The sequence below is a fragment of the Cupressus sempervirens genome, chromosome 4, assembly GCF_028749045.1.
Source record: "Cupressus sempervirens isolate cs-2001-9-10 chromosome 4, ASM2874904v1, whole genome shotgun sequence".
Taxonomy (NCBI): domain Eukaryota; kingdom Viridiplantae; phylum Streptophyta; class Pinopsida; order Cupressales; family Cupressaceae; genus Cupressus; species Cupressus sempervirens.
In genome coordinates, this window is record NC_143121.1 from 184,492,760 (window position 1) to 184,507,670 (window position 14,911).

The 14,911-nt window shown below is 36.0% G+C and overlaps 1 protein-coding gene across 1 annotated transcript in view; it reads right to left on the minus strand.

Moving 5' to 3' along the window:
- Positions 1–13,901, minus strand: part of LOC149560612 (uncharacterized) — a 43,411-nt gene extending 29,510 nt beyond the window's left edge. The window contains exon 1 of the mRNA XM_089824747.1: positions 13,718–13,901. Coding sequence (XP_089680873.1) covers positions 13,718–13,841 — 124 coding nt within the window. The 5' untranslated portion in view covers positions 13,842–13,901. The remainder of the gene's footprint in view (positions 1–13,717) is intronic.
- Positions 13,902–14,911: the final 1,010 nt, after the last annotated feature.

The following is a 14,911-nucleotide window of genomic DNA, read 5'->3' on the forward strand; positions in this document are numbered from 1 at the left end:
TTTTAATGCCTGAAGTTTTATTAAAGTAACGTCTAATTTAATTGTAAAATATTAAAGTGTTACTTTAATATTTATTTTTATGGTGATGTGTACCCAAGGGAGACATAAGGGGTATTTTAATATATGTTTTATATATTACACATCTTTTATCCCACATTGCCCATATGAGTTGAGCAGACCCTTGAAAATAGAATAAAAGGAAGCATTTGTGGCTTCATTAGGCAGGTTGAATATGAGAAAAAATTGGTGTGTGAGTTGCAGCTCCGTTCTTGGCATTTGAGGACGTTTATCCTCTCTTGTAACATTCTAGACGTCATTCTCTTGGGGTTTGGCCTTTGGAATTCTCTGTTATCGGCTTCATTATCAGGCAGTTTAGTTGCATTTCCGGCTACAGGCGGATTTGGTATTTTGCTCATATCTTCTTCACTACTTGTCCGACGCTTATGCCACTTTGAGAGAATGATATTACGAAGGTAGTGGACTGATTGAAGGACAAAGTACTGTAGCAGCAAGTTCGAAAGCATGTGCTGGAGTATTATGTCAATAATGCTGAAGTAATTAGTGAGTTGATAAATCTGCCATGTATTTGGTTTTATGAATTCTGAAAATAACATTTATTTGGTTGTAGTTCATTTCCACTTTTGCATATTATTGTAGTTTCTTTCTTGTTTATGTTGTATGATACCAATTCCATGCACAAACACAACAAACAAATAAATGTTTGAATTCTGGATTTATAAGGAGTTTAAAACATTAAACGGAGAAATAAGAGGTTGAATGCAAACTGTTTGACATTATTCCTTTCAGCAATTTGGTTTAGTTTTTGGGACATTTAGGGGTGCCCATTACAAACATGTTTTCAAAAGCAAACCAATTTATAAGACCTCTGTTTTATGTGTGTTGTTTGTATTTTGGGGTTTGGGTTGACTAGAGTGTTGACCAATTTAGGACGTCTACCAAAGGCTTGGGAGTTATGTGATTGTGACGTTATGATGATTTGATTTCGATCCTTATACTCAACCATGGTAATGTGTGTGGTATGCTCTATGATGTGTATTGTTCTATTGATTGTTGTTGCTTTCTGGTGTTCTCTTGTGACACTGAGGTGAAAAGTGTGACTTATCTGATATAACCATTTTGAGTCTTCAATCAATATTTTTGGGGATGTTGTCTAGTTGCTTGTAGAGAACTAATGTGTTATTATGATTATCTTTTTGATGCTTTCCAGTTGCTTGTATAGGACTGAGGTGATATATTTGTGATTCTTTGATTTATGCTTTTATGAGCCTAGGGTAGGTAATCTGTATGTTAAGTTGGGAAGTGGCCTGCAATGGGGGTCGGGGCCCAAAGTGGTTGCCAGGGTAACTCATTGTAAGTAGTTTAATAATTGATAACATTACATTAAATGGGTTTAAAATGAATTAAAAAGATATTGGTACCAAAAAGTCACTAAGGAGCCGGAGGATTAAAAGACTAGTCGAGTAACCTTAGAGTTGACTCATTAGTATGCTTTGTTAGTATGAAAGGATACTAGTGCAACATAAGGTCACTAGGGGGTTGGAGGATTAAAAGACTAGTCAGGTAACCCTAGCGTTGATTCGTGTGATGACACTTGCCCACTAGCAATATAGATTTCCTACCTGTCTTTGTGTGCCTTTGGGTCTAGATGTTGACCTATTTTGAAACCTTGAGTTAGATTGCTTTTAGGATTTCCTGAACTTAGAGTTTACTTTGACTTTTGGTTTGATATCCTGTTTGGGATTTGAGAGTATCTCCTCAGCGCGATGGGAGTGGGCCATTTAGGTTCCACGTGGTCAGGTGGTAGTGTCTTTTACTCTTACCATTGGGATCCATCCGTTGCTACCGTGGCTGGAGTTTTCTTGTTTGCATTTCCTTTCTTTCTATCTCTGTGTATTATGATGATGGTTGTACCTTTATGATGGATAGTTATATTTTTATAATGGATTGTTTCATTTATTGTATTGTACTTTGTTTCATGAATCCAAAATGGATGATGTAATCTATTTTTATAATTGTATATTCTTTTAGCCTTTCATACCCTGTGACATGTACAGTGGATGATTGAGCATTCCAAATTTTATTTGCCAAGTGGCATTCGGAACAAATGTATATTATTTAAATGGACTTTGGACTTTTAATTATTCTTTCATATGAATGTACTATTTGTTAGACTTAGTATTAATTAAAATTTAAATGTGATTCAACATCTTGGGATCCTTAAGGAATGTAATCTGTTATGTTTGCTTCTATATGATTGTATGTGATTGCTTTCGCTACTTTATGATTGATGTGTGTGTTATTCTTTCTTTAAAAAAAAATGTTTGGCAAACTTAATCAAAATTTTAGGTTAATTCTTTTGGATCCCTTGGCAGGGTGTTACATGTCCTCAATGGCCAAGTCTACGAATGATAAAGCATCGTAACCATAGAGGGCTCTGAATGGTGTCATAGAAATAGACATATGATGGGTAGTATTGTACAAAAACTCGCCCAAGTGTAACCAACACAACCATGCTCTCTACTGTCTTGAGACATAGTTGCGTAAATATCTCTCCACCCATTTGTTTACAATCTCAATCTGTCCGTTTGTTTGTGGATGGTAGCTGGTACTAGGTGTTGACTCTATACCAGTGCGCCTAAAAATTTCCTACCAAAATGAACTCATGAATCTACTATCTTTGTCGCTCACTATGGTCTTGGGAAGGCCATGGAGTCTAAACACCTCTCTGAAGAACAACTCTGCTATCTAAGATGCGGTGCAGTGAACTGTGATAGGAAAGAAATGGGGATATTTGGTCAATCTGTCAACTACCACATATATACAATCTTTCCCCTATACTCGAGGAAGACTTGTAATGAAGTCCATGGAGATCCCTATCCACTTTTGTTCCGATATGGGTAATGGCTGCAATAATCCAGCAGGGAAGGTAATATTCGGACTTATTCTGCTGACATGTCAAACATTCTCGAACATGACGTAAAATGTCATCCTTGAGTCCTTTCCAAGAGAATCTCTCTCGTAATGCCCTGTAAGTCTTACTGTACCCTAGGTGCCCTGCCATAGGGGCGTCATGATAAGCTTGCAGAATTTGCTCCTTCAACTCGAAACCCGGAACAAGGAACACTCTGTGCTTGTAATAGATGATCTCATCTACTACACTATACCTATCATCTGAAATCAGCCCATCCATGATTTTACAAGCCTGCTGATCTTTGGAATACTCAACTAAAAGTTGAGCCTTCCAATCTACTGAAATCTCGCTCAATGAACATATGGCAGTGATAGATGGTTTTTTGGAAAGTGCATTAGCAACCCCATTATTCTTCCCCTTAACGAACTCTATGTCAAAGTCATAGGCTTGGATTTTGCTTACCCATTTCTATTGTCTATTATTGAGTTCTGTCTGATCAAGGAAGTATTTCAGACTATTGTGGTCCGTCCTCACCACAACTTTGTTGCCAACAATGTACTATCTGAACTTGGCTAATGCATGCATGATAGCCAACATTTCCTTGTCATATGTAGAGTATAGTCTCTCATTATCCCTCAGTTTCCTACTCTCAAAGGCAATGGGATGTTTATTCTGCATCAATACTGCTCCTATGCCCACACTTGAGGCATCACACTCCAGCATAAAAGGCTGTGAGAAATCGGGAAGTGCTAATACTGGACAGGTACTCATAACCTCCTTGAGTCTATCAAAGACTCCTTGTGCCTTCTCTATCCATCTAAAAGCTCATTTTTTTGTAAAATAAGTCAATGGTGCTACTAACTGAGAAAAACCCCTCACAAAACACCCGTAATAAGCACACAAACCAAGAAACCCACATAACTCAGTAATGCTCTGGGGGCAAGGCCAATCACGAATAGCTTGAATCTTTTCATGTACTTTAACTCCGTCAACATTGATCACATGGCCCAAATAAAAAACCTCTCTAAGTCAAAAATCACATTTGGACAACTTAGCAAATAGAGAATGGTTCTCCGTGATGCTAAGTACCTCCTCAACATGCCTGATATAGTCATCCTAAGTCTAGCTATAAATCAAGATATCATCAAAGAACACCAAAACCAATTTCCTCAACTACTTGTTGAAGATGTGGTTCATGCATGACTGGAAAGTAGCTGGTGCATTGGTAAGGCCAAAAGGCATCACCAAGAACTCATAATGTCCATAATGGCAGCAGAAAGCCATCTTGTGTACATCCTCTGATCGTACACAGATCTGATGATAACCTGAATAGGGATCAATCTTAGAGAAGTAGATAGCTCCATGAAGCTCATCCAGCAACTCATCAATGTGTAGAACAAGGTATCTATTTTTTATTGTCTTTTTGTTCAGTGCCCTGTGATCTATACACATCTGCAAGGTTCCATCCTTCTTCTTGACTAGTACCACAGAAGAAGCAAAGGGGCTAGAGCTGGGGCATATGAAGCCCATGTCCAACAACTTGTGAATGGTCTTCTCAATCCCATCCTTGTATGCCCTAGGGTGATGATACAGAGTGGTGATCATTGGATTAGCTCCATCCTCCATTTCTATCCCATGCTCAAACCCTCTATCTGGAGGTACACCAGGAGGTATGTCACCAAAAACTCTACCATGTCGGTCCATTACTAACTAAATATCAACATGAAATGTTCTGCCATCCTGAAGAGTAGGTATTTTGGACTTCACAAAACATGTAGCCCAAATCATATCATCATGTCTAATAATAGACTCCATCCTGCAAGAAGTCACCTCTTTAGGTCCACCGTCTGATGCTGCTCTTCGGATCACCTTCTTCTCCCCAGACAAAAACTCTAACTGCATGCGGTGGTGATCAATAATATACCTTCCGATACCTTGTAGCCACTGCATACCCAAAAGAACATCATAGTCCTCCAAGGGTAGAATATTGAAGTCATTTGTCAAAGTAAATCCCCCATCTGAATAGTAAGCTGTGAGATCCTCCTAGTGCAGCCCAAAATTGCACCATCTGCAACCTTTACTCCAAAACCCTCAAATATCTCAGATTGTAGCCCACGTTTCTCAACCAATTTTTTATCAATAAAGTTATGTGTAGCTCTTGTATCGACCAAGCTCATGATTTGTTGGCCCTGTAATGTACCTTTCAGCCAAAAGGCGTGGAATTTGGGATAACCAGATAAGGTAGACATAGTCACTTTGGCTGCCACCAATGACTCTGGCATGTCCAATTCCAACTGAGATTGCTCCGGATGAGTCTCCTCAAGATTGTCCTCAATGTCAATGTCAGGTATCTCCTCATCACCAAACTCAAATGCCACCTCAATCAAATGAACCTTGCCCTTACCCATACAATGGTGCCCGGGCTCCCAAGGTTCTTTGCATGAAAAGAAAAATTCTTTCCTCCTCAAATCATTTCATGTCTCTGGGTCCATCCTAGGGGGTCTAGCTAACTGTCTGTCCCTATTTTGTGAGGTGTTGGCCTTCTGTGGAGGTCTTGCATCCCTAAATGGTCTCTTATCAGACTGATAAGTAGGAATAACGTCCAATCTTATTGTTACATCAATGGCATCCTTAAGGGTGGCTGGCTAGAATGCTCAGACCAATCCCTTAAGTCTGTCCTGTAACCCCTCAATGAATAACATCACACTCCTCTTCTGGGGCATATCAAGTACCATCACAGCAATGCGTTGGAATTCATTAATGTAAGTTTCAGCATGTCTTGTCTATCTAAGATGAGCCAATTCTCTGTAGTAGAGCTCTTTGTCTTTCTAGTCAAACTGGGTAATAAGCCACTCAGTAAAATCTGCATAAGAGTGAATCAATCCATGATCTTGGGTGATCAACCCATGATGCCACCAATCATATGCAATCCCATTCAAGTGTAATACAGTGAACTATATAGCCTCCCTCTTAGGCATGGGACGTAAAGATAAGTAAATATCCAATTTGTGCACCCAAGCTCATGCACTAGTACTACCCATACCATCATAAGTGACCAGTGAGACTTTCCCAATAGCTTTGTTGAGATCATTATTTGCTGTGGTCTAAAACCCCTGTCACCTCTTAACCTAGTAGTATCCCTACTCTAAGAATAGTACTAGGGAAGAGGAAAAACAACACGAAACTTAGGAGGTAAGGCCCTCCATTCAGCTACAGCTTCCATAACAGATTCCTGAAATTCCACCTCCGGTGGATCTGCATGTGCTCTACACTCTCCTAGTAAGAATTGTGGAAGCAAGGGTCTATCTCTAGTAGGTGTATGGGGGCGTTCATGCCTATGGGAATAAAGGAAGGTCCTTACAGAAGCATGAGATCTGTGGTTGTGCTGACTCCTTGCTACTGACACAGATCTACTGCATCCTTATCTACCCCTGTGCCTATCCAATTCCATTCTTCCAAGTTATCTTGTAATCTCTCGAGGGCTTGGACTATCAAGGGTTGTGTTGTGATGAGTGTTTGCATCATTGCTCTTTCCTGTTCCACTACTTGGTTATGCTTGGCATTTCTCTGCTCATTTACCATAGTGTTTCAATCCTAGATTGCAATCAACTCATAGGATGGCAAGACCAGGCTCTGATATCACTGAAGTATCCCTAGCAGATTGATTCACTGATATGCTATAATTTTATTTAAATAAAATTGAATTCTCCTGCAATTAAGTGTTCTTCCAAAGTAGACAGAAGTGCAGAAGTTTGGTGTTTGATTTTTGATAGTTTCTCTTCAAAATAGATGTGTTACAATATCTACTAGTAACAACAGTATTTAAACAACATAGTAATAATCCAAAACCACAACACTTAAAATCTGGGAATACCCAAATGAACCCAGTAATGTATGTTACAAAAATAAAAGCAACCTAGTACCTTAGCTACAGTCAACGCCAGATATGGATAGGCAGCTAGCTATAGATTTGCAAAAAATCTGCTCTTATTCCAACACCCAAGTGTGCAAAAAGGAAGCCCAATGCTGAAAGTCAGATCTAAGATGGCAGCTGCTGCTGAAGATCAGATAAGAAAGGTTGCCATTGCTGAAGCTGCTTGCTTTCTACCTGAATATAGTACTGAAGACCTGCTAAATCACAGTTACTTGAAGGTTACGTCCCAAATAGTTTACTCTCTCAACCTAGGGTTGGCGTCTTAATTGAAGGAATGCTCTACTAGAGCCAAGCACCCAAAATGATGGATAAATAATGTAAAAGATAATCTTTCTTTCCTTTGCTTCTCCTTATAACTCCCTACTAGGCATTCGAACCCTAAGAATGACCTAATATGACTTAAGTGGAAACTTTGGGTTATAATTTTTATTTCCATTATTGACATCCAACATAGAGGATAAAACATTATTTCAATCATGGTAAAAGTATCAAGCATCACCGGAGCTCCTATAGCTAAAAATCAAATAGTAGAGGTCTAGCACTTTCCAACGGACTATCACACCTCGGCATAATTGACCAATTGGAGCCAAAAATCTCCTTATTTCATCCTAGTGGCTAATAAATTAGTTTTATTTTAATATTTAATTACTAACTTTGGGAAATATTTAAATATTTCCCCAAGGCCCAACTAATAGCCAGATCACCTTTAGAAGGTGAAACTAAACTTGTCACCACCTATGACTGATGTCGGATATTATGAAATAATTGACAATCTCATCCCTCAAATCTAGGGATAACCCTAAAAAGTAGGAAGACCTCTGAATCTCCCAAAATTGAAACCAGGGAATGATCTCCTATAACCTCAATGCTGGATGATACCTCCACCTCCTAGAAAGTAGGGGTCTCCTCCTATAATTAAGGAACTCCTCTTAATCATGCTCTCATTGTCAGAAACTTCCGAACACTATAACCCTAATTGAGCCTCTAAACACTCTTGCCAGCCTACAAGACTCCCTGATAGGCTAACTCACATATCACTACTAGAAGGAGCTAAAGAGGGGACATGACATACTAGTTCAGAAATGTTCAATCTTATTTATTGCACTAGAGTTCTATTAGTTTTGATTTCACAAATGAAATGCAGAGATATTTCACTCACATGTTTAGGTATTTTGTAGGTTGTTCATGCTTCCCAATGTTCATTCAACTTGTGCAACTGCAACACTCCAGGTAAGTCCTCAACTGCTATAACCTTGCAACATTTTCAAAAATTACATATATCTATTTATGCTTCTACACAATTGCACTGTAATCATATTCGTATACATATATTGTTCATAGTTAACACCAATTGTAAATACAAATGAAAACATAACCATAAAAGCAACTCTTTCGTAATTGTGATCGTTCTGTTTGCAATAGTCCTCTATTTACTTAAACCTGGTTATTATAAGCCCATGTTAGATCCAACAAACAATATGACACCAAGGATTTGCTGCCATACAAAAGAAGACCCGCAAAATCCTATTGTAATAGAGACATATAAATCGTCCATATTAGATGGTTAACCACAAATACTATCAATTGATAAAGCTCTAGCCAATGACAACTGCTTATGGATTGATTCATTCAACTACACAATCGATGACTGCTTATTCAACACAATATATGTGCTGCTTCGTTGCCAATATACGCCTGTTGAGCTTTGCAATGGACTCGTTAATGGGCCAAAAAAAACCCCAAATTGAGACATCAAAATGGAATAACACATTGTAAAACAACATAATTTCATGTTTACCACCTTTCCCTAATGTATTTCCCTCCATTCCAATAATGATTGTTTGTGGAAATTAAAAATAAACAATTTATTTACTTAAAGAAGCATAGTAAAGTTTATTAACATCTTGAAAAGAAATATGTAAAGAGCATAGATATATATACATATGAAAAATATTCTAATGCATACCGCAATATTTACTAGATCCAAATATGCCAATATTCTAAATTGTAGATCTCCTTTTTCAATTACTAATTTGTTTCTATCTTCCTTCATGCTCTCCTCCAAGACGGTCTTCTATCTTTATGTCTCTATGAAGAGAGACAACCCTTGGAGGTTGCTGATATTTAAGAATGGTCATAACCTTTTTTAATGATGTATCTATGGTTTCTTTTGCCTTCATACTAATCATCACTCCTAAAATAATAGTATCGCTGTTTAATATATTGCTGCTCATATCAATTGCTGTCCTACAAGTGATCATTACAGCCCATCATCATCCTTATGCAATCACTGCGCGATCACTGCCTTTCATCATTCTTATAATCATTGACTGAGATTATTACTTCCAACAGAAAATTGTGCATTCCTGTAAAATGAAATTTCCTTGAGCATGGATATCTTTCTCTATGGCAAGGGCATTGACAGTCTGCCCCATGATTGCTTGTCCTCAAGCAATTGATAGTTTAAACTCTTTCCTTTTTCAATGTGAGGGTCCATAAACTAGCTCATGGAGGCTTGTAATCTTTAAATCCTTCTCAGCTTCATTAGGTTCAATGTTTGCATAATATCATATATATCTCTTAACTGTAAGGCAAGAACTTATATACCGAGATGAGGATTTGAAACATGCCATACATTTATGCTATATTCTATGAAGTTGTTTCCCTTCACTGACCAAAGGAATCTTAGGGTTTCTCTAGAGTGATTAAAGTGACATATTAAAATCTTTATTATTGAGATTGATTGGATTTTTTTTTCTTGATCTTGAGGATATAAGGGTGTGGCAACTACTTTAACCATCTTGCTTCCGACTGTCTAGTCAATCGTCAACACTTGATTATTGTCCTTGCTTCTTCAACTGAATGTTGCTGAGATTTTCTTCACCACAACTTTTTCTTTTGCTTGGATTTTCTTTTCTTCTTCCCATGATTCCTCGTCAAACAATGCCTCTATATCATCCACTTGGATTCTTTTTCCGTGTATATGTCCCAAGTCCCATTTTTCCTTGCACTTCAAACACAGATTTTTATTTTTAAGTTATTTTCAGTTACAATTATATCATATGCACCCATTCATCCTTGCATTTCAAGCACATTTTTTCTCTTGAACCTTTTGTTCACATAGCACAAACATGTCCATACTCCTATTCATCCTTACAGTTGAAGCATATAGTTTTCCTATGAATCTTTTCATGTTCAACTCTGGAAAGAAATGTTCTCTTATGCCCATCTTCCTTGTAGAAGGGTTTATCTTTTGACGATATATTTTTAGAGTAACTTTTATCTTTTGTTTTGGTGGTATCAGCTTTTAGGATTGCACCTTGGAGTGGTAAGATCCAAGGCACTTAGTAGGCCCCAAGTAGATACTAATATTCCCTCTACACATATGTAGTGAGTCTCTTTTCGGTTATTCCAAAACCATGACGAAGAGCTTTTTGGTTTCTATCATGTAGTCCTCAATGGTCCCCTCTCGCCTTAGTTGGGTTAATTCTTTGAAATACCACTTCAGGTGTTTTTATCAAATCGTTCAATTAGTTTGTTAGATATTCATGTCTGCACTTGTCTACATTAAGCTTCTCAGAAATCTATGTGGGACTGTGGATGGCATTGTTTCTCTTGCTCTCTGTTTTCTCTATGGTTCTCTTGTGCATCATATATTTTATTCAGTGCTTCCATGTGTGTTCGTGTTTCATCTTCTTGCTCACTTGGCACCATGTAATTGCTGACCTGACATTAATCATATGTCATTGTCCTTGCTCGCAGCTTTGCCTGAGTGTGTTATCATTTTGGCATCATGTGTGTGCTAATTATTGTGTTGTAGTTGACAATTTCTACTTCCCTTCAATAGTTCACATAATAACAACGTTGGTTCTCTTTATATGGCATCAAGTTATGTTTTATTAGGCTGTTTCTGTATTGATGTGCCAACCTTATCGTTTTGAATACTTTGCGGGAGTTAATACTTGTATCATAACTATTCATGATACGGTGAACTACTGATTAGGCATCAAAGTGCCTCTCATGCAAGGTTGCATGGGTACTCGTACCCACACCCTTGGTACTCGTACCCACGTACCCAAGTACCGGGTACACGTATCCCACGTACCGGGTACTCGGTGGAGAGCATCATAGCTAAGGACCTTGATTAAGGTTCTGATTTTTTTTTTTGGTTTTTTGTTTTTGTATTAGCTTGTTGTTTATCAAACTTAATTCAAAACCAAATCAGTTTGAAACTTTGATACTCACTAACAATAAACTTTATCACTGTTCAAGTTAAAAGTTTATCATTTGCAATATGTCATTGTCATATGGTTTAGGATCTTCTTGTTCATGTTTAAAGTCTGCCTTCTTTGTTATGCCTCTAAGCATTTATCATGTATTATTATTTCAAACATATAGCAAATCTGAAACTGAAAACAGTACATTACATTTGCAAACTTTATCATTGTTCTTGTTTTGAAAAACAATTGTCATGACTCATAAAATCAGATTTTTAATAAATATAAAAGTGTAATTTTTAAGTAAGTTTGACATACCCAAGTACCTCCGTCCCCAATTATGAAAAATACTTTAAACATTCAGCAATAGCATATATATATATATATTTGACTTATGGCTTATATTTTCAAATTTCTTGTTTTGAATGCTCAATGTCATGACTCGTGACAGATATTTTGATTTTTATATTTTCTATAAAATATTAATTATATAGAAAAAATTAGGCTTACACACGTACCCCCGTCCCCTATTTTGAAAAATATGCGTACCCGTACCCGCTCCCGTACCCGTTCCCGTTCCCGTACCCACGTACCCATGCAACCTTGCTCTCATGTAATGGCAAAAATAAATCATCTAATGCTTTTGGTTCAGGTCTCTGGAATGTAGCATTATGAGATGCTACAGCTTTGAGCCTTCAGATATTGGTGTGTTCTTCAGCAACAGGGGTTTTGTAGTTTTGATACTTCCAGTCTTTGATTGTGCATATTAGAGATATATTTACGTTGTACCCTTCTTATGATGATGAGATATGGTCATTATATGAAAACTATAGATCAGTCCTTATTTATGCTTTGTGAGAGCTAGAGTGAGATTATTTTGCAGTTGTTTTGAAGAACAACTGAATATATTTGGGTGCTCTTTATAAAGTTTCCCAACCTCCTACAATGGAAATCCAATGTTGCTCAAAGTTGACAAGTTTAGTTTTCCTTCACAAACAATCAATGCAGAGGCAACAAGTTATGTATATGACAAGGTTTTATAAAAGTGCTTTCAAAGAAGGGCGAAAAAATAATATAGATCCATAGGATCATGAAATTGATGACTAAATATCAATTGTAACTAGAAGCTAAACTGATTTTCCAATGCTAAAAAAATATGAGGTCTAGCTAGATAAAAATAAAAAGGGTTTGAAACCACTTAATCCCAAGCAATTTTTCAGATTTCTTAGTTTAATGTCTATGCAGCTGCCAGCAGACCAGTTGACAAGGCCAAGGGCTTTGTCTCTGCCAACAATAGAGCTCATGGTTCCATCTTTAATAAAGCCTTCCACTAAAGCTATGTTGTAAAAATAAAAGACATTAGTCTCAGGCTAGACTGGAGGTTTTCTTCTCCGTTCTTTCCTACCAATGCCCATTTGAATGGAGAAACTCTATTGTAAATTACCATTTTTATTAATAAATATAATCAAGGCCTTGGCCGTTTACCGATCAAAAAAAAAAAGCCTTCCACTAATCACGTGAGATCAAGAAATGCATGTATAGATTGAAAAAAAATTCACTCATTTTAGCTGAAAACAACGACAATCAAAATCATTTTTTATTAAATTAGATATCATTAGTTATGCACTCCTATGAGAATCCATATTGAGAGAACTATTCCGCTGAAATCTCAACTATGTACATATACAAGGTACACATGATTCATGGGATTTTCAACGTAAGAATTATGAGGGAGGGAGGGTAGTTTATATTTTATTCCGTCAATGCCATTGACAAAATTTAAGAAAAAACCCTTGCAAGTAACCGAGTACCATAGAAGCTAAAAAAATTATAGGTCGCTGCATAATTATTTCAGACCTCAAAAGAGGATCAGGACAAGTTTTTTAATGATCCAACCGTCCTCTAGTGCCAATGAATTGCAAGGAAACAAAAATTTAGAATATTGCCAAAAAATGGACAAGGTAAATAGAAAATGGTATGTCGATTTCAGCCAAATGATGGCACCGGCTGCCAATGCAAGAAAATGTAACTTCTACTAATGATCGGAGAAGATTTAGGCTCGACTAAGAGTGTGAAAATACATCAGCCCCAACAATAGTAGCTAAAGAGAAACTAGGGGATGAAAGGAACACAAGAGAATGTCCAAATATGTAAATTGATGAATCCTGCGGATCCTTATACCCTTGACTGTGTTAGCGTGTATGTCCTAGGGAGCCGTCAAAGTGTCTTCTCCTATTCCGACCAATGAGGGAGTAAAACTGTTGACTCTCATGAGCGGAAATGCAATTAAGTAATCTGTGTGAACAAACAAGGTTTTGGGGATCTCAATTTTTTTTATTTTTGCGAGGCGGTAAAAAATCAGAATGCCCTCGAGAATAAAAGTCCACTGATGTCCTACTATTTTCTTGCCTCAGGCCTCTCAATTTTGTTTTATTCCATAAACCTAATTCTACAGTTTCTTTGCCATATCCATTAAATCATTATTTGCAAGCTTTGATAATAAAACAAGAAAAATCTCGATTTATTTGCCAAGGTATTCCGATGAACTGTTTATGGTAATGCATGATCTGATGCACAGTAAGAACAGAGGAACTAAAAATAAAATGTCCATCAAGAGACTTCAGAAATGCATACCTAATGACCAGCAGCTGGAAGGCGAAGTAATTTTGTGCACTGGTAAAGCCAAAGCCCTGGTAAAGCCAAAGCCCCCGTTACGAAAGCCGCGGAAAAATATGAAAAATGTTGAAGTTAGAACCATGACAAAATTGTTTTTGTCCGTCTTGTGAGAGGTCAATTGAAAGTTAGTTCTGTGTCTTGTTAGAGTTCAATGAAAGTTTTTTAACTTCTTCAATTTGTCTTTGTTTTTGTTTTCATTCAATTCAATTTTTCAATTTAACAAATTAATCAGTTCATAGAATCTTTAAAAAAAAATTTAAAAATTCAAATTTTTATATTTTTTAAATTTTTCATTATTTTATAAATCATATTTTTCCATTCTATAAGAACATTATATTTTTGACAATTAAAAAATTCAATTTTCTCCAACAAAAATACAAATATTTTCTAACATTTCTATCATATATTAATAAATGCATCAATTACAACTTTATCTATATTTTCTAACATCTCTATAATGCATTAGTTACAACTTTATCTTTTACACATTTGTGACAAGTAGATTTACGTTTTTTTAAACAATCATTTTTATCTTTCACCTCACAAATGAATATCTAATCAATATTAATTATTACTATCTATTTTTCTTACGAAGTTCAAATATAGATATTTTAATTAAATATAGAGTTAAATGTTTTATATTTCTCATTTGAAATACATTTATTATTTAAGATAGTTTATGAAGAAGAAGTCATATGAATTTATAAATTTAAATATTTTTTAAGTTGTATAATTTAGATATTTTAATCAAATATAGAGTCAAATATTTTATATTTCTTATTTTAAATATATTTATTATTAGTTCCTACCATGATAGGAATACTTATGCATTCATGTCAATGCAAATATAGCATTAACACTAGTCAATCAAATCAAAGAATATAAAAGATTATATGAAATTTCAAATGTTTATATCTTTATCTAATTTTTTATTATTTTATAAATCACATTTTTCATCCATTCTATTGGCCCATACTATTTTTAATAGCGGAGAAAATTAATTTTTTTTAACAAAAAAAATACAAATATTTTCTAACAACTTCATCTTACATTAATGAATGTATTAATTACAATTTTATCTTTTTGCATTTGTGATTTGTGACAAGTTGATAAGATTTTATTTTTTCAATCATTTTATCTTCCACCTCACAC